This window comes from Pygocentrus nattereri, chromosome 15, assembly GCF_015220715.1.
Source record: "Pygocentrus nattereri isolate fPygNat1 chromosome 15, fPygNat1.pri, whole genome shotgun sequence".
NCBI lineage: Eukaryota > Metazoa > Chordata > Actinopteri > Characiformes > Serrasalmidae > Pygocentrus > Pygocentrus nattereri.
Genome location: NC_051225.1, coordinates 27,084,530 through 27,107,967, shown reverse-complemented (window position 1 = coordinate 27,107,967; position 23,438 = coordinate 27,084,530). Strand labels below are relative to the sequence as shown.

General features: G+C 38.6%; 1 protein-coding gene across 1 annotated transcript; it reads right to left on the bottom strand.

The window, feature by feature from the left end:
• Positions 1-716: 716 nt before the first annotated feature.
• On the bottom strand, positions 717-22,498 carry tdrd3 (tudor domain containing 3). The gene is made up of 14 exons (XM_017687243.2): positions 22,298-22,498; positions 19,460-19,550; positions 19,165-19,230; positions 18,605-18,765; positions 11,348-11,489; positions 11,007-11,078; positions 10,748-10,897; positions 8,657-8,806; positions 8,055-8,226; positions 7,697-7,819; positions 5,438-6,405; positions 4,231-4,356; positions 3,476-3,598; positions 717-997 (listed from the first exon to the last, which is right to left on the bottom strand). Exons 1-13 carry the CDS (start codon positions 22,333-22,335, stop codon positions 3,482-3,484), a joined length of 2,376 nt encoding a protein of 791 aa, XP_017542732.1. The 5' UTR covers positions 22,336-22,498; the 3' UTR covers positions 717-997; positions 3,476-3,481.
• Between the last annotated feature and the right edge of the window lie 940 nt (positions 22,499-23,438).

Below are 23,438 nucleotides of genomic sequence, written 5' to 3'. Positions count from 1 at the left end.
GAAAAATGCCAAAATGTGGAGGGTACTGGGCCTCAAGGACCAGGTGTTGGAAAACCACATGGAAATAATGGACAGATTCTCTATGTCAAAGGAGGAAAGTACCATCTACACTGTTGCCAGCGTAAAGTTCAAAAGCCAGAGCCTGTCATGGTATGGGTGTAAGTTAGTGCCCATTGCATTGGTGCCTTGCACAAATGTGGAGGCAGCATTAGCACAGAAAGATACAGGCTGGTTCTGAAGCAACAAACACGGTGTTCCTGATGTCGTAATGAAGGACATTAATGCATATTTCAACAAAACATCAATCCGCATTCTACATGTTACAACAGAATGGGTGTGTGCTTAAGAGAGCACAGGTGCCAAATTGTCCTGCTGGCAGTCCAGACCTCTATTCCCATGAAAAACTATTGAGGAACTGGGGAACTTCATGTTTATAGTGTTGTTAAAAAGGAAGATGATGTAACAAACTGGTAAACATCCTCCTGTCACAACTTTGGAACGTGCTGCAGGAAACAAATACGGAATGAGCATATGTTTGGGGGGGGGGGGGGGGGGGGGGGCTAAGTAGGTAAAATATTAAATATTATTTTTGTACACTGTTTTAATTTACTACAGGTCAAAAGGAATTTACTGCTCCCAGGTTTGAAAACTTAAAAGTATCTACAACCTGCACACATTTACGATACTGACAAATAAACGACACAGGCGACTCCAAAGAAAAAGCGGGTGAAGAGTTTTTATGATCATTATAACCAAGTATGGTACAAATCATCACCGAGTACAGCAGCCTTTTGCATTATCGCGTGTGTGTTCGGATATGGTCGATGCATCTTGTGCAGCAAGCCCTTACAGGTTTCTCCTTGTACATTCTCCACCACAGAGACAGAAGAGAGAGATAGATTTCAGAGTTGATCATCTGCTAGTGTGTGTGTGTTGACTTTCATCTTGAGCCTTAACTTTAAATCAGGCCTGACAGATCGTCATCAGCATAGGATGCCTGGGGGAACAAACACAAAGTTTTATTCTAGGCTTTGATTCACTCATATAGCCTTATAACACACCTGCTCACTAATAATAAGCACAAAAAACATATCCTCAGCAGATGTGAAAATTCAATCAAGTAACAGTAAACAATGTCAAAATAAGACTGATCTGAAAGCCAGTTTGTCCCACAGAACCTCTTGCTTAGTGTCTCCAATAAGACAAGCTTAAATGATGATGTAAAAGCCTGGCAACCGTAGTGCATGACAGCCAATTAGTGCTTCTGATTTGCAGTTCAGGAGACAGGCTCAGTGAGTGTGTTCATTGAAGACCTGACGCTGCATGCTACACCTCATCTATCATCTTCATAAAAGCCACAGTGTTTGCTTTGCAAAACTAACAAAGCAGAATAAAAAAGAGGATGCGTCAGTTACTTTAAAAGGAAAACAAAGGGTTCGTTTAAACAATGACATCGCCTACAGAGTGTGTTAGGTTCTTGGAGTTGCACATGCTGGTTATGTACAAAAAATGTGTTTGTATTATCTTTACATAACAAAGGAGTATTGAGAGATTTACAGAGAGATCTGCCTACAGTACTATGCAAAATTCAGAGACTATCAAAAATGATTACATTTCTAATTAAAAGGCTGATCAAGTTCAAGTTATTTAATTTTCAAAGTCAGAAAATAAACAGAAACCATTTTTAACAGAGACGTTTTTCATTTGATTTCCCTTTTGCTTTTATTACAGTGTCTATCCTTCTATTCACACTTGCTTCAAAGAAAGTTTTTCAAAGAAATCTGCTGGGAAATTTTTCCACACCACCAAAATTCCATCTCAGAATGCTGCATTTTCAGCTTCTCACACTCCAAGTCATCTCAGCTACAGATGTAGACTCCACAGTCCCTAAATCTTTACTCCACATCTCAGCTGTTCTCTTTCACTGCTGTAGTGCAAATTTTCTCTGTATTTAGTTTTTTCTCTTTATCTCCTTTTCTCGGTAAAAGGTTCCTGACAGCTACACATCCTTTCAGACCTACAGCGCTGTTGTTTTCTCATACTGGAAGGATGGACAGAAATGCCAGTGCATTCTTTTAGATTTGAAGCTGCCATGTTTTTTTGAACTCCAGTTTTGGAAACTGTTGACTTCCCCTTTCTTATGAAAGAGGATCATCTATATCTAGTCACCTCAGAAATATCTCCTTTAGCCATTTCAGGTGCACATGAGAAAGAAATTCGAAGGCAGCTGACACAAGTTTTATGGAAAAGCAATCACTACAGTTGAAATAGGTGAAATGCAAAACAGATTACTTTTCCATAGTGACATACATTATACACGCCAAAATGAAAAACAAACCCTCTATTACAGGGTTGACCTGCTTGACCTCTTAACAGAGAAACAATGCATGAGGATATGCGTTTTAACAAAATGCTGAATTCCTGTCAGAATTGAACACAATTCATCTTGAAATATAATTAAGGCACTGCTCTATTGCTTTCCTCTGTGCAGTACTTAAAATAACTTTAAATGTAATGGATCTTTTACTTTTCATTTTGGCAAGCTTTCTGCATGTTACTGTTTCAATGCAACATTTCACTGTCTTTGGTTGCAAAATAAATCTGAACTACAAAAAGGGCCAAGCAACACGAAAACAATGTAATAGAAGTTTTGCTTTTCATTTGTTCTGCATGCCATGTTCAAACTGTATTTTACTATTTTCACTTTCACTGATTGCATTTCAATGAGGCTAATCCATTTAATGTTCTGCACAGTGGAGAGCAATTTAGCAGTGCCTTCATTACATTTCAAGGCAGATTGTATTCAATTCTGTTTCTTTTTTTAAAATGCAAAACCTCATGCATTATTTTTCAGTAAAAATGTCAAGCAATGTCAAAACAAATGTAAGAGAAATTGTGTCTCTCATTTTGGTACATATTCTGCGTGTTGCTGTGGAAAAATGTCATGTGTGCACTGCAATTCACGTTTTGACACCATAGTGACTGCATTGCAATTTGGCATAAATTGTTCTCCGCAGAGTTTGAGTAGTTACTTGTGTGAATGTTTGTGTCTGCCTGAAAAGGAGCGCAATGTCAGTGACTCCTTGGGGAACAACTTTTGTTGTGAGAACAACTATAACTGGTAGCTTTTACGACTGGAAAGTTGGAGGAGCTGAAGTGGCAGTATGTGCACTGAAGTAAATACTGATAGATTCAATAATGAAATATTTAACATTACACTTAATGTGGTTATTAAATATTAATAATATGTACTTAAATTTGCCAATTTGACTAAAAATGAAGTGAACAAATCATCTGACTGTTGCACAAAGCTGTATATTCCCTAAACTTGCTCTCCTTAGCTTAACTTAGTTTTTTACGCATATATATTTATATCTGTGTGTGTGTGTGTGTGTGTGTGTGTGTGTGTGTGTGTGTGTGTGTGTGTGTGTGTGTGTGTGTGTGTGTGTGTGTGTATATGAGAGGGAGAACAAACCAAATGTCAGTCTCTTGCTCTAGGAGGTTGATAATACTGTTGTGTTGGTCGAGTGCGTCTGGGCTGCCCATCTCCCCCCCGTCGAAACTCTAAAGAATTTTCATAGTAAACATCGTCTTCATCCTATTGAAAAGGCATCATATAACAGGTGATTAACAACAGTTGTTCTAATGCTGCCAGTTCAAACAAAAAGACACCAACAAACGAGTCACGACAGGTTAGAATGGAAAAACCTGAAAAACCACACTAACCAAAGTACAGCTGACTAACATATTAAAGTAATAATCCAACAGTTTTCTACCTAGTTTTGCATACTATTTAGCATGCAATTAGTCATTTTAAAGCATTTCCCTTTACTTAGTCATTTTAAAGCATTTCCCTTTACTTAGAACAGGAAACCTGTTGATTTAAAACAGACAAAGTAGAAGGCAGTATGCAAAGCAGAATTCCGTCAGTAAGAATTTATGCAAAACATGTTTTGTTGTAAACCACAGTCACGAATCAATGAGATTCCCAGGCTCCTGCCTGACAGCCATAGTTCCCAGAATACCTTAGGGAAAATGAAAGTGCCATTTTTTTCCAGTACATTAGACTAGTTGGATAAAACGTCATATGAACAGCTTTGCTAAGACATTCTCTCAGCTAACAGTTATATCTAACGCTACAACTCCCTTTAACTTTCTACTGTGAAATGAAATGTACTTTGAGAAAGCTTCTGTGCCAGTGTGGATCATACTACTGTTGAATGTACTTACCCACAGGTCCATGTGTAGAGGTTTAATATTGTGAAGCAGGACCTCCTCACAGTTGCCATAGTCACTGAACACAACCACAGCGGTGGAGCCGGAAGGGTGCACTGCGTCAACCGTGGCCCGGTAGAACTGCACACAGCAGGACACCAGAAACCAAGATCCAGCAGTTCAACACTTTAGAAAAGGTTGCAATATAATGAAGTAACAGGCACAGTCTTCAATAAATTTTACTGTTCTAAGGTGCTTTAATAAGCATGCAGCAATATAAAAGTAGTTAATACCAGATGAAAAAAAGAATGTTTCTAAGGTTTAAAAGCAAAGCACGTATTTAAAGCTTTTAAAAGTGGCTCTTTATGGCATTAGTTGACAATGCTTTGGCCATAGACAAATTATAGGAGGACAACTTGCCTGCCATTATCTTCCTTCAGTATTTCAGAAAGGCTTTAAAAAGGACAACTCCATTTGGCAAAGAACTTGTCTGACATGCAGTAAATACAGTCATATCCTTGGAAAAGATGGGCCTATCAAAATCTCAGCAAAAAATAATTTCTCTTATGTAAAAACGTGTGCATAATGACTGATTTTAACATTGACATTTTCAATATTCTCCATCGATGGTGTCTTCATTCAAGTTGAATATTCTTGAGATGTTGATTATAACAATGTATAACATGATGTACAACTGTTTAAAATGTGTAAATACTTGGAAGAGATTATTTAAATAAAAAAAATTAAAAAAAAACATTTGCCCTTTAACTTCTAAAAGCAGATTTACTTTAATGTTTATGTTATGTTTATGAATATGCTACAAATGTGATGTGCTCTGGACAGTTTTCAAAAAAGTCTGTTCATGTCCAAAATTTCGGCACACATTTACTGCATGTCAAATAAATCATAAATGATACCATACGGACCTAATCAGAAATTATATTGTGGGTGTCTCACAGAAATCCTTTAAATTTTTTGACTGATGTCTTTTTTTAAATAATTCAAGAAGTCTAGTTATCCTTTACCTTCTATCAATATTTTATGATGAATGGACCAATAGAAATGGTCCAAAATTACTGGGGGGATCTTACATTAACCTCCATTAAAAGTTAAGGACGTTGTCCCTTCTTTTGTTAAATTACCATTTTGAAGATATGATTTTTTTTCCAGACAGCAATAAAAAGTACAAATAATATGGTTGGCTGCCATATTTATGACTGACCTTGTTGTCTTCCCAGTAAAGTGCAAGGCACTGGTCACCAGGTTTCCAGTTTCCATGGCTACTTGTGTCTGCTGTGTGACCCATATCTGACCCTCTATGAGCTTTGATGGGTCCAGACCTCTTCTTAGAGGCAGAATTGTGTGAGCTGATGTTCTTGTGAGGTGGACCCGAAGACTGTGGTTTGATGGGACCAGTCCGTCTGTGATCTGAATCGCCGTTTTGGAGATGCATGTTTGAACTGCCTCCTCCCTTAGTGAAGTGACCCCCCAACCCCCCATCCTGTATAATGGTGGAGTCTTTTCCTCCTGTAAGGTGGACAGAATTCGAGTTGCCCACCGTCTCCTGATTACGTTCAAATTGAGCAGAACTGGGCCTCTCTGACTTGCCTTTCCTTCTGCTGTGTGGTTCAGGTCTGCCTTTAAAGTCAGGCGCAATCACAGCCGTTTCCGAAGTTTTGGGGCCCAGTGGACCATTTCCTTGGCTCTTCCTAAAAGTAAGTGGATCATATCCAATTACCTGCTCTTGCTCTCTCAAACTTCCATCCCTTGATATATGCTGGTACCCCTTTGGCCCTCCATGGTCTTTTGACCCCTGGGAGAAGTTTCCAGAAGGACCCTGTTGCTCCTTTGACCTCAGGCTCCCTGAAGAGGTAGAGTTAATCTGTCCACCCTTTGCATCTCGTCTCTCTTCCTTCCATCGATCAGATCCACCTCTTCCTTTCTCTCCACCATCCCTCCACCTCTGGTGTTGCGACTGTGAGAAGGTTGGATGGGCGGTTTCTGTGCCACTGGGTTTGTGGAAGTCTACGTCCCTCTGAAAGCGAGGAGGTCGGTCGTTCCTCTGTGGTCTCCCCTCATTGCGGCCACTGTACTTGGGTTGAGGGGTGTCTCGGGAGATTTGATCAGGAATTGGGAAAGTCATCCTGCCAGGATGCTCTTGTGTTTTTTGTGGTGGCTGCTTCTTTGACTCTATAGGGAGAATCAACAGGAAAAGCTTTTAGCTTTTAGGCAATCTAAAGTCCTACATGCCTAAAACTGGAAAGTATTTCAGCTGATCATGGGCCACAATACCATGTGTGTTATTAACTATTGTAATGGCATGCAGATCACATGCAATCTTGCTTCTGCATTAAAAGGGGGGGGGGGACAACAGAAGCAAAATAACGGGATGATATGAGGCAGCAAACAAAGTTATGCCTGAATTGGCAGTTAATCCCAGCACATTTTCCCAAAGGACTTAACTGCAAAGCCAGAAACACCAGGGCGCTGCATTTGATGCACTTTAAAAGAAAATTTGAAGTAGTATCCAAACTTTTCACAACAAATTACAGCTTATTGACAAAGCATGACATGACTTAGCATTAAAACCACATACACTACTATTATTACAATAATGTTAATTGTAAAAGGCTGTAAAAAACTGATGATTAACAGAGCTGTAGAGGATTTAATAAGAGGTAAAAAAGCTGTATACCATTGACATTTAACTAAATAATTACAATCAATGAATTAATAAAATGACTAAACAGAATACCTCATATAGAATTGAATGCAGCACCTATTAAAATAGCTATTCATAGACATTTGGCTTAATTACTATAGATCGTGTATTATTTAATACCATGTGCAATTTTTTTTTCATAACATCTTGCTGTTCCCATAAACTTTCAAGTGTGAATAACCACTGGTTTTTATTTTGGTGTCTAGTTTATTTCAGTCTACACTGTAAGTTATTATTGTATTACAGCTATTAATATGACAAGTGATTTCAAACTTTTGAAAGAGAGTGCAAGTCAGAAAAGCAGATCACCACACTTCTCCCTAATAAAGAAGATCAATGTGTTCCATCATCTTGGCCCCCTTTATTTCATCAGCAGACCATATGTCAATCAGTGCTCGCCAGCAAGTCCTAATGACAGAGACTTAAGAAAAGCCATCTAATAGAACTATTTTCCCTGGCTTAATGCCTTCATTTTAGGTTTGCCACCTGTTTGGATCTCCCAAGTGTCATAGCTCAGAGACAGAGGATATGTGCAGTAAATAAGAAAAGGTTTCTCTGAAAGAATAAAAAGGCAGCTTCCTCCTTCCATCACTGTGAAGGACAATGCATCAAGGCTTTGATGTCATAAAAATATTATTACTCATGCAGAGCCCGTTTCCATGTCATCAGTAAAGCTTCTCATCTGAACTGAATGATCTAGACAGGAAAAAAGAAACATTAGGGACAAAAAACAAACAGAAAAGAACAGATTCCATTTACCATCAATGGAGAAAGCACCCATTTTGGACTCGAGGAAGTCAAAGAGCGTGCTAGGGCCTGAGGGTCGTCCTCCTCCCTCATCATCATCATCTTGTCTGGTCTTTCCTCGCCCTCTGCCCTTCCCTGATAGACATAAGACAAATGCCAATGGACTATGAGGATCCCAACAAAACTTTGACAAAAACATGCAGTGAATCTATAAACTCAGCTTTGTAGAACTGCTCTAGACATATAATGCAGCCATAAACCAGGTGATCCCGATGTTTGTCTTTCTAATTCATCAACTAGAGCAGCTCTCTCTGGAGTGCTAGAAGGGGTGAAACTGTATTACTTCAAGCTAATTCCCTGGAGCTCATACCTCTGGGTGGTGGACGACTCGACTCCACCAGAGCTGATTTGGCCTGGCTGGCTCCAGTAAGCAAGTAGTTGAGGGCCACATCTACATTATTGTTGTTGTCCAGCAAAGCCTGCCTGGCTGCCTCTTTATTGAAACCCATTTCTATGAGATCCCTTAGAGCCCGCTCATCCACCTGAAATTAAAGTATGAGACAGAAGACAGGATGTAATGAGGGGAGACTTTTGGTGGAGATCAAAGGAAGAACTACAGCAGAGATTGAGCTGCAGAGAAAATGTAGCACATACGTTAGGACCGTTTGTATACCAAATAGGAAGCAGCATGTTTAAAATTCAGATTTACTTAGCAAAGGACATATTCTCAAAGAACAACCTTTTTTGCAAGGCCACTTACAAAAAAAGAGATTTTACATAAAAGCCAGAGCAGAGGGAAGGAGAAAAAAAATTCACTTAATTGCTCTTATTCGCTTCTACTTGAGTCCTTGCTTCCATTCTCAATGCTTTAATCTTCCTCGGAATGTATGTACTGTAGTACCATATCATAACTGATTTATGCCAACGTACATGTACAGGCTTTTTATTAGGTAAGGGCCCCTCAGCTCTTACCAGCTCTCGATAAACTCCCTCTGGTTTGCTCTCTGTCCAGGTCTTATCTCTTTCCTCCCTCCTTTTCTGGTATGCATCACGGTTCTTGGAAGTGGAGCCTGGGTTTGCGAGGTTGCTCCCTGCGTTGCCTCCACCCCCAAACGTGCGTGTCTGCACACAAAGAGGGGGACAGTCATTTTAGAAAGCATGAGCATCAAGAGTTTGTGATGAAGATTAATTTAGATTTTGGTACATTTCAAAGCCGTTTCTGATAAAGCGATTGTTGTACAGAAAACTACACATTGTGATACTGGGAATGAGTGAGGCACTAGCCTGGAAAATTATTTTTGCCTAACATATTAGATTGCATTTTTCATTATTGACTTGACATCAACTTTTTCCTATATGGTAATAATTAGGTTCGCTCATAGCCTAAAGGGTGGCAGAAATTAACAGCAAACCCAATTACACATTACATCAATATGCATTTGTCATCTCCTCATGAGGGCTAAAATCTTAGAGAAAGCAAATCAATTAGACTTAAATGGCCATTTCCTTAACCTTTATTCCAACACTTTAGTGACAATATTTCCTCTCACAAAATTAATGAAATCCAAAACAGCAAGTGAAATATTAATCAAAATTGTGATTCCTGGCCTCAGCAATTATTTGCCTGAGGGATGCAGCAATTATCTAGTGTATATTTACTATTATAGTAGAACTGCTGCTAAGCATGCTATGACATCGCAAGAGTATTCTGTGTGTGTTGTGGTGAAGCACTTCCTATATAATAAGGAACTCCTTTAACACCTGTTACTACAAAATCATAAAACGCAATAAGAATAATGCTAATTTTAGCAAGTCTTTCGATCGATAACCAACCATCAACCACATCACTCTGATATATAATTATTCATAGAGTTTAGTGGATCAAATGGCACTCTTCATAGTAACAAAACGTTTGAGGATTTTTTTTTTATTTAACTTTTCTTTTACAACAATGTGTTCACAAGTGTGTTTCTCACTACTGACATTTTTCACCTTTTCAGAAAAAAAATGAGCGTGCATAGGTTTTGAATGTGCATCACTGATGAATCTCTTTACTTTGTTTTCCTTGTAAAGACTGAACTCAAGTAACAAAATGTTATGTGGCACAAATAAAAACAAAAACCTCAATGGCTGTCAGTGTGTCAATTCCCAAATGCTACATTCTGTAAAATATATGCTGCTTTAAAATGCAGTCTGACAACAGTATTCCGATTATGGAAATAAAATCATTATTTACATATTTATTCAAAAGAGGCATTATTATTTGTATATGCAAAAAAAGATTTTTTTTTGTAATGTTTGTAAAAATAACCCAGTCAGTTATTAACCAGCAAGGATGCGACCCATTAAAATATGTGTTATAAAATGGATAGTTCAGTTTCTAAAATCAGGAAGTCATTGGCTAAATTTTGTTCAAAGCAACTGTAAAACACTACATACGCACACTGAGTACACACTTTAACTGAATTTTATGTTATTGCACTGAGATAAAAAGAGTTTCTTGCATGAAAAATCTAACATAGTACTGATAAGTGGAGCCAGTCAGCCGGGTGCGTATTTTAAGTAAGTGGCCTGAAACTATATTAAACTCACCCACATAAAAATTATGGGCTACTAAACGTTCATTAACAAAGTCCCAAAGTTTTGTATTTGTGTATTTACTAGTCCAAATTAAATCACACAAATGCCATCGATTCTTTTTTTTGTCACAAATCTAACCGCCTATTGCGCCCTCATGTACAAGTCACAAACAATCCTTTACTTAAATGATAAAAAAGCCTATTCAAAATGGAACTGTTGTTAATTGGAAATGAAATAAAATTAACAAATTTTTAGCCAACAGCACTTGTCGAACATTTCTTTATTTGTTTAATCATTTACATCCTTAGTCATCCCAATCACAGAAAATTGTACATGAACAAATGGGCTTTGTCCAGATGGGCTACAGAAACAGGCTACATCAAGCAATGCTCTCTGTCAGTGTAGATCTGCTGGCATATTGGATACACACAAAATGCACCCATGAAAAAGGCAGTACAGGAAGTCCTGGAAGTCTAAACTCACCTCTTTGCTTTTAGCAATTTCAGCAATGGCAGCAATCCTCTGCTTCTCAAACTCGTCATTTTCGTTTGTTGTTTTGGCCGCATTGCTGCTCTGTAAGGTTTTCCTCTGGTCCAGAGCCCTACTGTCCACCTCCTCCTTGCGAACACATTTCTATAGACAGAAACAACTGCTATCTTCTTGCTATATACAATGGCTATTTAGCAACAAGACAGCTTACCTAATATTTTGTGCAATGGAATCAAAATTGAGCTCATCTTACCTGTCCAAAGGGCAAAAACGGAGGTGGTCCACCTTCCGCGCCTATATTACTTCTGCTGTGCTTGGCCAGACTCTGTTGAAATTGGAGGATTCAATGTTTAATCAAATGTATATTCAGTAAACACAGCTAATGGCCACACAATGAAGAACGCATTTATATCAAAACAAAAAGCACAGTAAATAGAATTAATTTAGTACATATGACTTCACATATGATGCAAGAGCAACGTGACATTTCCACTGCAGATAACTACTAATGGCAAAGTTTGAGCTGCAACATTTTTTCTTTCCGGTAATTATTAATTCTTTAAGCTTTCTCAGGAAGAAGTGTTTCTTGCTCACCCTTTGTAACTCCCATTTCTCAATCATGTGATCCACCTCTCCGCCGAGGACTGTGATCTTGGCATCATCTAATAGTAGAAAGCCATTCTTCACTGGCACTGTGCCCAGGAGCTTCACTTTAGTTCCAGGTGGGGTGTTCAAACTGCAAGCACAGCATGATGATGAGGTCAAACAAGTCAGATTAGGATTAAGGGACCGATTTCCACTTGCATTAGTCATTTCAGTCTATTAGCAGCCAACAGATGGTCTTTCCACTCAAACTTTTTATTTTTTGAGGTTTAAATATATGAGCTTTTGCCACTGGTCTTCCATTTCACACGAGAACATTTGAAAAGAGCAATGAATGTGTCATGCACTGACCTGCAGACATGCATCGAACAAACACCACCTGTATCCTGACTGGGTAAATGCATTGTGTTTGGCCAGATTAATTTGCTGGAAGTTCAGCTTCACATCTGAATCAATGTTTTGATTCCCCACATAACCTAAATTTGATGCATCTGACCCAACATGGAATGAATGGTCGCGATGGATAGAACTGATTTACATTAAAAATGAATGGGATAGGATTTTTGCATTTTACATCAAATGTCACAACTGCCATAAAAAAATATTACTAAATCATTAGTGTTGTATATCAGCTTTAGGCACTAACACAGAAAATATGTGATGTCAGAAATTAACATAATGCTAGCCAATAAAAAAAGTCTTGCTTATAAAAAGAATTAAAATAAATCTACATACTGATCAGGCTCCAGCAAATGCTGATATTACAGTGTATGTAACAAAAGATGCAGGAAATTATGACAATTATGTAGTTACAAAGTCTGGAGCATAGCAACACAATGTTTCCATGTTCAGCTATACAATACTTACTCATCAGAGTGAGAATTCACATTTACACGTTCACTGCACTTTCTGATTTTTACTGACTGAACATAATATCCCCTGACACAGACAGACTTTTCACATCAACTTGCTGTGCAAGTGTGGATTAGCAGCCAGCAGTCTGATTTTAATTAAAGTGGAGATAGTGAAAAGGGAGGGAGAGGAGGAGAGAGCAAGAGAGAAGCAAACAGAAGGGAGGGAGGGAGAAACTCAATTTCCCCCTCACAAACATTCCAATAAGCTATAAGCCAGGGGAGACTTGAAGCAGTGAATGTGCCAAAATGTTAGCTTACTTCCTCAAATGGATCTCCCTGGCCATGCCCCTGACCAAATTTCAATACGACACGGTGGACTGGCGAAAACAGCCCAGCTAAAAATAATCGCACCCCTCTTCTCAGTCACCCCCTCCCCACATCCACTCAGCTTGGACAGCCTCCCCCTGGGCCTGGCTCTTCTGAGCCCTCTCATTAGAAAAGCCCAGGGACTTAGGCAGGATTCGAGTAGCTGATGCGTGACGCCACCATTGCAATTAGAGCCATCTTCCTCTAGGCCTGTCCAGCTGCGACGAGCGGGCTCCTGCGGGGATAAAGCACCACAAAACGAAAGCCAAAAGGGAGGCCCAATGTAGTGGGTCTGGTTGGCCCGCTAAGCTCATCTACTACTTTTTTTCTGGCTTAAGATAACATGAGCACTGAGAATTTGTGACCCAGACAAATTCATCTGCTACTTATCAGCACAGTGATAGGACAAAAAACTAAGCTATGCTGCATAACATGGACAACCGGGATCAGCTTGATTATTTCCAGAGTCAACTGTGACGGTCAGTGATGGGTATATTCTAGCAATACGTCGATCCATGCTTATTTTAGTGTAATTGGGTGCCAGCTGTCCACAATGCTAATATTAATATTAATCACTATAAAAGAACCACTACTGGCCGATATTTAATATTATATCAGGTCATTAATGGTCATTATCCAGAACCTGGCGCAGTAAAGTGCAATATCAGAAGCTAACAAAGTGTCTGCAACAAAGTGTCTCAGTGGAAAATGAAAGCTTGTAATATCTGCAGTGCCAATGATTTGACTCCATGTAAGCTAGACATCTTTTGCAAAAACACATGCAAGTAAAACATGGGCACAGACCACACAAATACACTGCAAATCTATTTACTGTCACTTGCCATGAGCGTGGTGCCACAAAAACAGACACAAAATACAATCCTGCCATGTTTTTTACTTGTTTGCAGAGGGCCACTCACTTTCAATATAAAATTGGTATTAGCTAAAATGGCACAAAGACTCAAAGATCTGAGCCACATTGGAAGGATAACTATGTCCAACCAGAGCTGCATTGATACAGGATTTGTGGGCCAGTGCCAACATCCAATATTTTTCATGCACATATCTGCTGCTGCAGATTAAACATTCATAAAATGTGGCAAATGGAAATAAATCCACTTGGATTAGCATTACAAAGAAATAAGACACTTCTGCAAGGTGACAAACGCAGTAAAATTTAAAAAATGCAAATAATTTATTATAGCATATTAGCTCAGTATTGCCTAAACCTTTTGCTCTTTATAGTACAATACACACAATTTAAAGTTTGACAAATGTAAATATCTACTCATAGAAATAATTCTGATATTATTGTGCAACACTACTCACATTATCAAATGATTATTTCACATAAACAACCCACAAAACAAACAAAAGAAGAGTTCACAATGTCAACAGTTATGCAAGTATGAAAAATGAGGTGATTTCTAGGGCTGGACTCATTTGTTCACTCCATAGGTATTCTGTTTGTAATTTCGGGATTTGGATATTCTAGTGTTTTTTTGACAATATGTAGTCTATAAACAAAGGCAAACTGCAAAATACTGAAGCTTTATTTTTAATCTGATGAAAACACAGCCTCTCTAAAGTTAACAGCTAGTCTAGTCCTCTACTCTACTCCGGAAAACCACCAATCCAACCACACTCAGGCTCTTCAACATAAAAGTCCTTGTACAAATAAACCCAAAACAAACCAACAATTACCATTTCCTCTCTGCACCGCAAGGTGGTGATGACACAATACATTGTCAGTACAGTATTTTACAACAACGTTTATACTTTAATATATATATATTTTTTAATTTAAAAATTAAGCTTGAGCTGAGATCGTATACAGAAATATATAGCATCTCAGCTCAAGCACCTGACATCCTGCTTGCTCACAGCAGCGACCTTCGCGCAAACACAGTGCAAGACAGCATGTGTTCTCAGAGCGGCTGCTTACTTCGGCCAAAATGTCTGCCTTTTGCGAATCTGTAGAATGAGTATTCAAAGAGAACTCTTTCAAAACTCTTCAGATGATGTGAGTGAAGTATCTACTGTCGCCATATCCTCACCAGTATAATGCTGATTTTTCATTGAAATTTGAAACCTATATTAGTGTACAAAGATGTACTGCGATATCTGACTCTAAAACCATTACCTTTACTGGACTTGCAGCAGTGCACACACACCACACTACATACATAGTTTCTCCCTCCTGACTCAGTAATGCAGCTTCTTTCAATTTAAAAAAAAAAAAAAAGAAAAAAAGGGCTACTTTAAGCACAGCACTAATATAATTGATTGCCAAGAACTCAAAGACAGCTTCAGCACACATGTAATATTCCAGTGATTCAAATGTTTGACAAGTAGTGCTTTCAGACCTAACAATTTTAAAATGCTGCACGTGGGCATCCTCTAAACGTTGAAATGCATTAGGCTGATTGCAGTGTTCTGAGATTACCTCAGTGCAAATGCCAAGAGCATGATTTTGGTAATAGTGCGACACTGAAACACACAAAATAAACCCTCCATTTTACTTCTTTTGCCTGAATTATACAGAAAAAAAAACACCCAGCCTATAAGATTGGTAGTGGAACAGTAGTTGGTATTATTTCCTGAAACTGAGGAGAGAGGGAGAAGGGAATGGGCAGAGATGTAGAGAGGGGAGAGCAAGAGTGATGGAGGGAGGGAGGAAGGAGGTCCGCGTGGATAAAGAGAAGCCTGTTCCTCCAACAGCAGGGCAATGCTACAGTCTCCACCTGTAGAGGCTGGCGCATCGCCATGACGATGGCTGCTGCCTGGTCAGAGCAGTAACTACGACAGGCAATTGGAGGATGATGGCCCAATGGAGAGGGGTGAAACAGGGGTTAAAGGAAGGGGAGGCGAAGAGCGGCCACATGGGTCAGTGTGCAGTGTGTATTTGGCAGCTCCTGAAAAGAAAGAAGCCTTACATGCTGATCTAGGATCAGATTTCTCCTTGGGAAACCAAACTGGATAACAAGGCTAAACCCACAACAACATTTTCCTAATGCGGTACATGCGAGGCAAATGTCAAAACACAAGCAGTGGATCTTTCTTGAATATTAAAATCTACCATTAGCCTGTTTCGGACAAATTATAATTTACATGGGACAAGGATTTACCAGGCAGATGTTGCCTCACAGTGAGGGGGGGGGGGATCAAATAAGAAAGCTTTGATGGCTGCTACTCTTCATATTTGTGTACTCCTATTGTGCATATCTATATTAAACACTTGAATCATGAAACGATGGATGCTTAGAAAGAGTCGGGGTGGTACTTTGTCTCCGTCCTCTAGCAGGAGGAGAAAAAAAGAGCAGAGAAAAAAAATAATAAATCACACAGGCCGATTAAAGGGACAGTTATAATGGCAGGTGCAGGTTCAAATCCTTTAGTTTTAGTTTTCTGTGATCATATGACTGTGTGAAAAAAACAGCTGGGTTCGCAGAAAAAACAACCCACTAGTTATGTGTTAATCCTGTGGTAAATATTTCTGTCTGATGCAAGAGTTTTATCATTGAGAATGAAAGATGCATAACAATTTTATTATAAACATCCCCCCGATAAATGAACTGAATCAGAATAGGACTACTGTCCACACAAAATAGTCTAATAGAATAATAATCTACTAATCAACTTAAATGTGGCCTGTATATGTGAAGAGCTATGATAAAAAAAAAAGTTTAGCAATGTTTACATAACTGAACATTCAGTAGCTCGTTCTCTCACGTCACCGCCCACATTAGAGAGCTAACTACATACAACTGCTTGTCAGTCAAGCTGGATGAACAGGTTTCCAGGACAGGGGCATTTTTTTTTCAGGTAACATTCACATATATGTTCACATATTTTAAGCTAATTAACCAGTTGTACGTAGTTCACTATCTAACGTAGGTAATGTTGTGAGAGAATGAGCTGCTGAATGTTCAGTAGTTTTTTGAAATAGCTAATGAACACTTCTAATTAACAGAAACCGATGCAGCTTAGTGGCTCCAGTGACTAACATTAGTTATGTAACATAAGCTTTAGTGATTTTTGTAAGGGTAACGTAAGCTCATGCTGACAAATCATTTACAGCGTGAACTGTATGTACTGGGGAGTAGTTTGGTTTGTTAGAACACTGGCACAGAGGGAGAGCTACTATTTCCTGACCGTTCAACCAACACCAGTTTGTTTTCTTTGCTGGTGGTCAAAGGCAATTTTGCGCTTCCTTGAAAAGCTAAGTTAGACTTGCATATGTTGTATGTGACTACTTTTCATTTTAAGAAATGAATGCCTTTAAATTGCATTTTTACAATTCTAATTATTTGAATAATGCAATTTTATATATGCTTCTATGATAAATAATATAAGCAATAGCAACTTGTGTAAATCAAATTTAAATTACAGAAAAACTAACAAATCTGACTGGGAGAGGTTAACAAACAAATGAGTGTCTCTGTAAGACCTGACATGGCAGGTTGAGCTACTTGCTACAATTGTCACAGTTAAAAAAAATTAATTAAAAAAAAAATAAAAAAAAAAATCACAGCCTGACTGCAGCAACATGTCCTTCGTCTGGCCTGAGGCAATCATGAGACTTCTTACTCTGATCAGGCTTATATTCCCACAAGTGCCAACCCTTTATCTGAGCACTCCTCCTTCAGTGTTAAGTATTTTGTGTGCATGATGAAGGCAGGCATGGGTCATCAGCCAATTACGCATAATTATTAGCACTAGACTAATGCGTTTCAACTCTTCAGTCTTCTAGCATTGATTTTCAGGCTGGTGGGTAAAACTGAGCTAATTATGCCATAATTGCTAGGCAAATCTAAAAGTCACAACTACATAGGGAATTAAAGTTTAATTGACAAGAGATTCGTACATTATCTTAAGAGGACTGATAGGTTTTTAATTTAATGCATGATTAATAATTACAAAGCTCAAAGCCACATTAATTAGATACAAGAGATTACTTGTGAATGTGGGCGGTCAGCACAATTTGCAATGTGCAACTGAACTATGATGAACTTTATATATAGATTTAATACGTCCACCCTTTGTCTTAATTACAGCTTCCAATCGTTTTGAAAGACACACACAATCGGGACACATCAATACTAGTTTTTAGACCGAGTACGAGTAAATTTTTAGTATTTGCCGATACCGATACATACTGAGAAACCAACTTAGAATTAAGTAGTTAGTGTAAATGAGAATGTACCTAAACAATTAAATCTAGCTATATTTAAACACTGTACATTCAAATAGACCATCGTGTAATCATAAGCCTACACTTTATATAACATGTAAAGTGTGATGTATGAGAAATGCTGCCTCTACAGACACCTCAAATTAATTCAAAATATGCTGTATGCCTGAGTACTGAGCAATAATTGTGCTACAACAGCTTTGTGCACTTAAACTAAAACCAGGCAGTGATGTTGACTGTAGGATAGTCCAGTCTCTACAGCCTATTTCCCCAAAGACAAAAAAAAAAAAAAAAAAAAAAATCAATTTATTAATGTTTATACCTCACATGCACATTCAATCAAACAGAGTAAAGCATACACAGACTTCAGCATCGCAACTATTGATTTCTTGTTGCCTCCGTTGAGCTAGCCTGTGTGTGTCCACTCAATTAGGAAACTGGCTGGGATTGTGTTCGTTTAAAAATGGGCTAAAAGTCACACAATGTATTCTTGGCAGGAATATGCCAAGACAACGTTTAAAGTGACCAACAACTTTGTGTTGACCGCCACAGAGTCAGTCAACACTGTGTGAGCAGACCCTTGGTCACTGCCAGCTTGAGCCATTTGCTCATTAGTGTGGCAGTGTTCACTAGCCTTACATCACATGGTATCAGGTGGTAACGCCTGTTGGTGTTGGTGCATTTTTATGAGTATGAGTAAATTAGCGTGGCACCCCAGACCTGATACATACCTAGTATATAAACATATAAACTCCCAACATTGTTATAGTTAAATGCAACACACACTGATTTCCTAAAAGGGGTCATCGTAGGGATGACCTCAGAATGGTTTACCTGATTTTTGACAGATGTTTAAATTCAAGCCCTGTGCACATTGTCTGCCCATCAGTCATTTGGAGGCGGAGCATTCGGGGTGCAGCCTGGGATTCCTCATTCTCTTTTGGGGCAGCAACATTCCGAATCTTCTGAACCTGAAGGACACATGGGCCTTCCAACTGTAAGTGGGGAGAAAAAAACAAAAAACAAAAAAAAACAAGCAAGTTTTATTACCAGTCTTTACAGCCTGGGATGAACATGGACCAGCCCAAACTACATATTTCCTGCAATGTCATTTCATATGTTTTAGAAAAGGATGAAAATGGAGGCTTGATAGAAGCAATTCACTCATTCCCTCTTTTTCTTTTTTTTTTTTTTTTTTTTTTTTTTATTTTTACTTATCCAGCCTTTTGAGTGAGCACCACTAACATTTACTTACAGGGACACCCGGTGGTCAACATGTGAAAGTGTATGAACAAAAGTGAACCACACTCAATATGTATAAAAACCTACTGTAAATCCAAAACACCCACAATGACACTATCCCATACACACATTTATTTATCTGAAATTATTACTTTCTCCACTCTGCCACCATTGATGTCAGTAGGCAGGAAGCTCTTTCCAATGGGTCTCAGATCACTCTGTGAAAGACAACAATAAAGCACTATTTAAAATGCCATTAACAGCAACATACTGGCTTATCATGCTGAAATTAAAATGAAATCTCACTCAAACCAGTCTCTACAAATACTTATTTCCAAACTTTAATCATTACAACAGACAGGAAAAATGCTCAGTTACAGCTTGGCAGAGTTATTACCTGCTGCAGAATAACAAACACAATACCTTTCTATAGACATATAAACTCACATTTAATGCTACATTGATGATGTCATTGAGTGTTGCTTTCTCTTTCTCTGAGGGGCTCTTGCATTCTTCTATTCCTTCATCTGTGAGATACCTAAAAGAGTGGGGGAAAAAAACACATTACCTTTACATATCAAGTCTGCTTCTGTCCTTTTGAAGCTGAAAATGATCCTCACTTCTCAGCTTGTTTTTGTTCATATTAAATTGACAGCAGTCTCAAACTTTCTCAAAAATAATGCTGTATGTAAGCTTATAAATAAACTAGTTAACCCCAAACAATGCAAATACACCCACAGAACATTTCAAAGTGACTCTATAGATTTCTAAATGTTGCTTTCTGTATTCAGACCTTTCTGAATATCAGAGCCAAACAATTTCCAGTATTAAACTACAGATGTACATTTGAAATGAACTATACTGAAAGTAATGCATCTTTGTAAATGCATTTAAACCTGACTACTGCAACAAAATTGACAAGCAGACCTTGGTGGCTTTGTGGTCAGTGGCATTCTGTTTCTTAACCTGCATTCATAGTGCACATAATTTAAAACTCCCTTCAAATTATGGTGTTTCTTTGGATACTGGTCTGTTTGTTTTTATTAAGACCAAAAAAGTGTTACATGTAAATCTATTCAATATGTGACAAGAAGGTAATTTGTCTGATTTACTGCATGCATCAAGTTTAGCACCTCTGGCCTCCAACTTACCCTAAACATAGCATCATAAGAAAAACAGGCTTTAATGGATCTAAAAAAAATCTAAATAGTTATACTTTGGATGAACAATGTAAAGGCACACATTTGAATATTTATTTTGGTTACCTGTCACTTTACACATTTGTTAAGAATAAAAATTAGATTTGAGATTCTGGCAAAATCTGTAGATTAAATGTCATTTTAAAAAATCTCACTTTTCAGCCACTTGAATAAATTCTTCAGTTTTGTTCTCAGATAAGTTCAGAGAACAAAAGGACCTCAAGAAATGTACATTTCCAGATACAGACATAAATGAACGAAAGGGGTACTCCAACCAAATGAAAATTTAACCAATACTTACAACATCTCTTGTAAACCTACTCACTTCCTTCAGTGGCTCTCTCTAAAGTGAGACTTCATAAACTGCTGTCAGGCAGGCAATTTAAAATAGGCCATTAGAAATGTTCTCTCCCCACCAGGCAAATGTTACTGCTTAGAAGCTGAACACCATGTGTTTATTAGCCTCTACATTAGTGGCTATTCCAGCAGTCAGGATTTCTTTCACGCCATGGGGAGGGGTTCCAAGTGGTTGTACGTCTAACGTATGCTGGGTATTTGTACTGAGAGAACATGGACGTAAACATAAAAAAGAAAAATCTCTCAAACCGATGAGGCTGGTGGATACAATGGTGGGCTACAGAAAACTACATAATATGACAAATACAGATGCTAGTTTTAGGCCAGAACACCCCATTCAGGCTCACCTTTCCATGCTTAATGTCACAGCAGACTTTGTGCATAAAGTTTAATGGTCAGGTTGCGTTTATTAGACAGTACAGGTTTTCAGGCATCGCCAATCTACATGTGAACTGTCTTGCATTAAACTGGACGGTGCTCTCCAGGAACTCAACAGCTGCATCCGAATAGCTGAATGAAAGTTCTTTTCCCATCCTTTGTTTTTGTCTCATCTGGTATACATGAGGATCCACATGCTAGTCAGGTGTGCCAGTACATTAAATAAGCAGGCACAATGAAGGAATGCTGATATAAAGGGCACTTTCACTCATCTATTGGGACGCAGCCAATGCCTTCCCAGCCTAAAGCGAGATAACAATTAACCAAGCTAGCTAAAAAAATGGCTTCTTCTGTTGACAAAAATGCTACCCAAAGCACTCATGTGGTACAAAGAACTCCATGTTTTATTCAATTTCTGTATAATTAATTGATTAAGATCATTCAAAGTGGTCTTGTGGGAAACGGTTTATCCTACAGAAACTTGCAGAGTCCGAGCTGTTGACAGTGGTAACCTAGTGATTCGAGCCAGACCTCTGAGGAGTTTAACACCTCTAGAAGCTTTTTGCATGAAATGGTTAGTAATACTCAGCCTGATGTCTGAGACATTGTTTTTTAACAGTCAGAGATTTTCCACTATTTTACCACCATCAATCTTATGTATAAACACTCAGAAGACATGTGTAGGTTCACTGGTGGTTTCAGATGGTTAATAAAATGACTATAATGGTGTTATAGACATCGGGACCCCTGGTTCCTATCACCACCACTGTAAAGAAATCTGAGTTGCTAGGATCTCTGCAAATGAACCACTTCATGTCAAAATCACTGTATGACTCGGGCTATATGTCAACTGCTCAATGACCAGACGAATGTTAGCTAGCTAGCTAGGTTAGCTTAACTAGCTGACTGACATAGGTGAAATGCTATAAACGCGTTTAAAAGTCATTTCAGAAGGCAAAGTGGTGCAACAACCGACGTCGGTCAACAAACTGACGACTTTTATACCTCACAGCGAACGCCTTCTTGTTATAACAGCCGCTGTGAAACCTACCTGAGCGATACATTGTGGGGCTAGCTCGCAGTGGCTAACATTAGCTTGCTAGCTGGATTATACTAGACTGTCGGGAGAACCGAGCGAGTTAGCAAACATAGCTAGCCAGCTTGTTTAAACTTCCACGGTTTCGAAAGGGGGTAACGAGCTTCATTAACGCCACATCACAGTTCTCTCCCTCAGCCAGCAGTTAAGGCTGATGTAAAACTAAGCCCACGTATTAGGAGCTAACGGACAATGCTAGCGTTAGCCTAGCTAGCGTTGCTCTGAACAGCTTTGCTATCATCTGCTGTTACCCACCATCCTTCTTTAGCGAGAGCTGAACTCAGCTCCGTCATCTTCGAGGACTAGAGAAGCCGTCCTTTAAAAGCCCGCAGATAAGTTATCTGAGTCGTAGCTGGATTCCCATGGCTTTTCCACTCCGTTGCGCTTTCCTCTGTTCACGGCAGCGGCTAAAAACAGACGCGACTCCTAAACTTGTAAAGCGTCACAGGTCAAAGTTAAAACGCTTCGACGGCGACTCCGTGATGTGGATGGACGACATCAGAGAACTTAATACCGCTTATTCTCTTGGAGCACACGACTGTGTTTTCTGTGATGATGCTGAAACAACCGAGCATTTATTTTTTCACTGCGTAGATGCTGAAACTTTGTGGTCTGATATCTCTGATTGGCTATTTTCCAAAGTTCCTTTTCTCCATATGTTCTCTGACAAAGACAATTACAGTGATGACTTTCTCATAAACACTATTATTATCCTGGGAACATGTTTCACCCACAAAGCCAAATATTTCAAAGTTAAGCCAAAGTTCTGTGTTTTTCACAATGACTTTATTTTGTATTGCAAAGCAGTTAGACTGGCGCATAAGCACGCCCACCAACTCTGTTCTTCAGTTGATGATTTAGAATCTAAACCCCAGCTCTCTCTTAAGTTTTTCTTTTTTTCTTTCCTCTGTGTTCTATTTATTTATTTTCTTCTTTGGTTGTACCCATCCTTTTTCTTTCCCTTTACTTGCAGTACTCCTAAATTGCACCATTTTGTATGCATGCATGCTCTTTGTACAATACAATAAATACCACTTCTTCTTCTTCTCATCTTTTTTTTTAATGAGCAACAAATCAACATTAAGGCACAAAACAGCAACACAAAACAAAAACAAAAAATGTTTAAATTAAAATATTGTTATGGGTCTTCAGAAAAGACACAAAGTTTGATGCACATTGAAGTAATTTCCTTTAAAGAGAGGGCAAACAAAAACAGCTCCATCTTAAAAACCAAACGTTTGGGAAAGCTCATATATTTGTATGTATCAATACAATATTTCTCTAAAATAATGAGAACGTCGATAAACAGATCCATACTAATGTCTTCATTTGTCTGCTAACTCGTAGTTTTTGAGATGTCGAAACCTCCAACACTGGAACATTTGGTCTGATCAGA

What these genes read in the sequence shown, in the direction of transcription:
- tdrd3 (XM_017687243.2), bottom strand. Translation starts at nt 22,335, where the DNA reads ATGACGGAGCTGAGTTCAGCTCTCGCTAAAGAAGGATG. An exon ending in AGAAATGGGAGTTACAAAGG is followed by an intron (nt 11,079 to 11,347) that starts GTGAGCAAGAAA and finishes CAATTTCAACAG; the next exon opens with AGTCTGGCCAAGCACAGCAG. An exon ending in GGGTGCTTTCTCCATTGATG is followed by an intron (nt 6,406 to 7,696) that starts GTAAATGGAATC and finishes TTCTCCCTATAG; the next exon opens with AGTCAAAGAAGCAGCCACCA.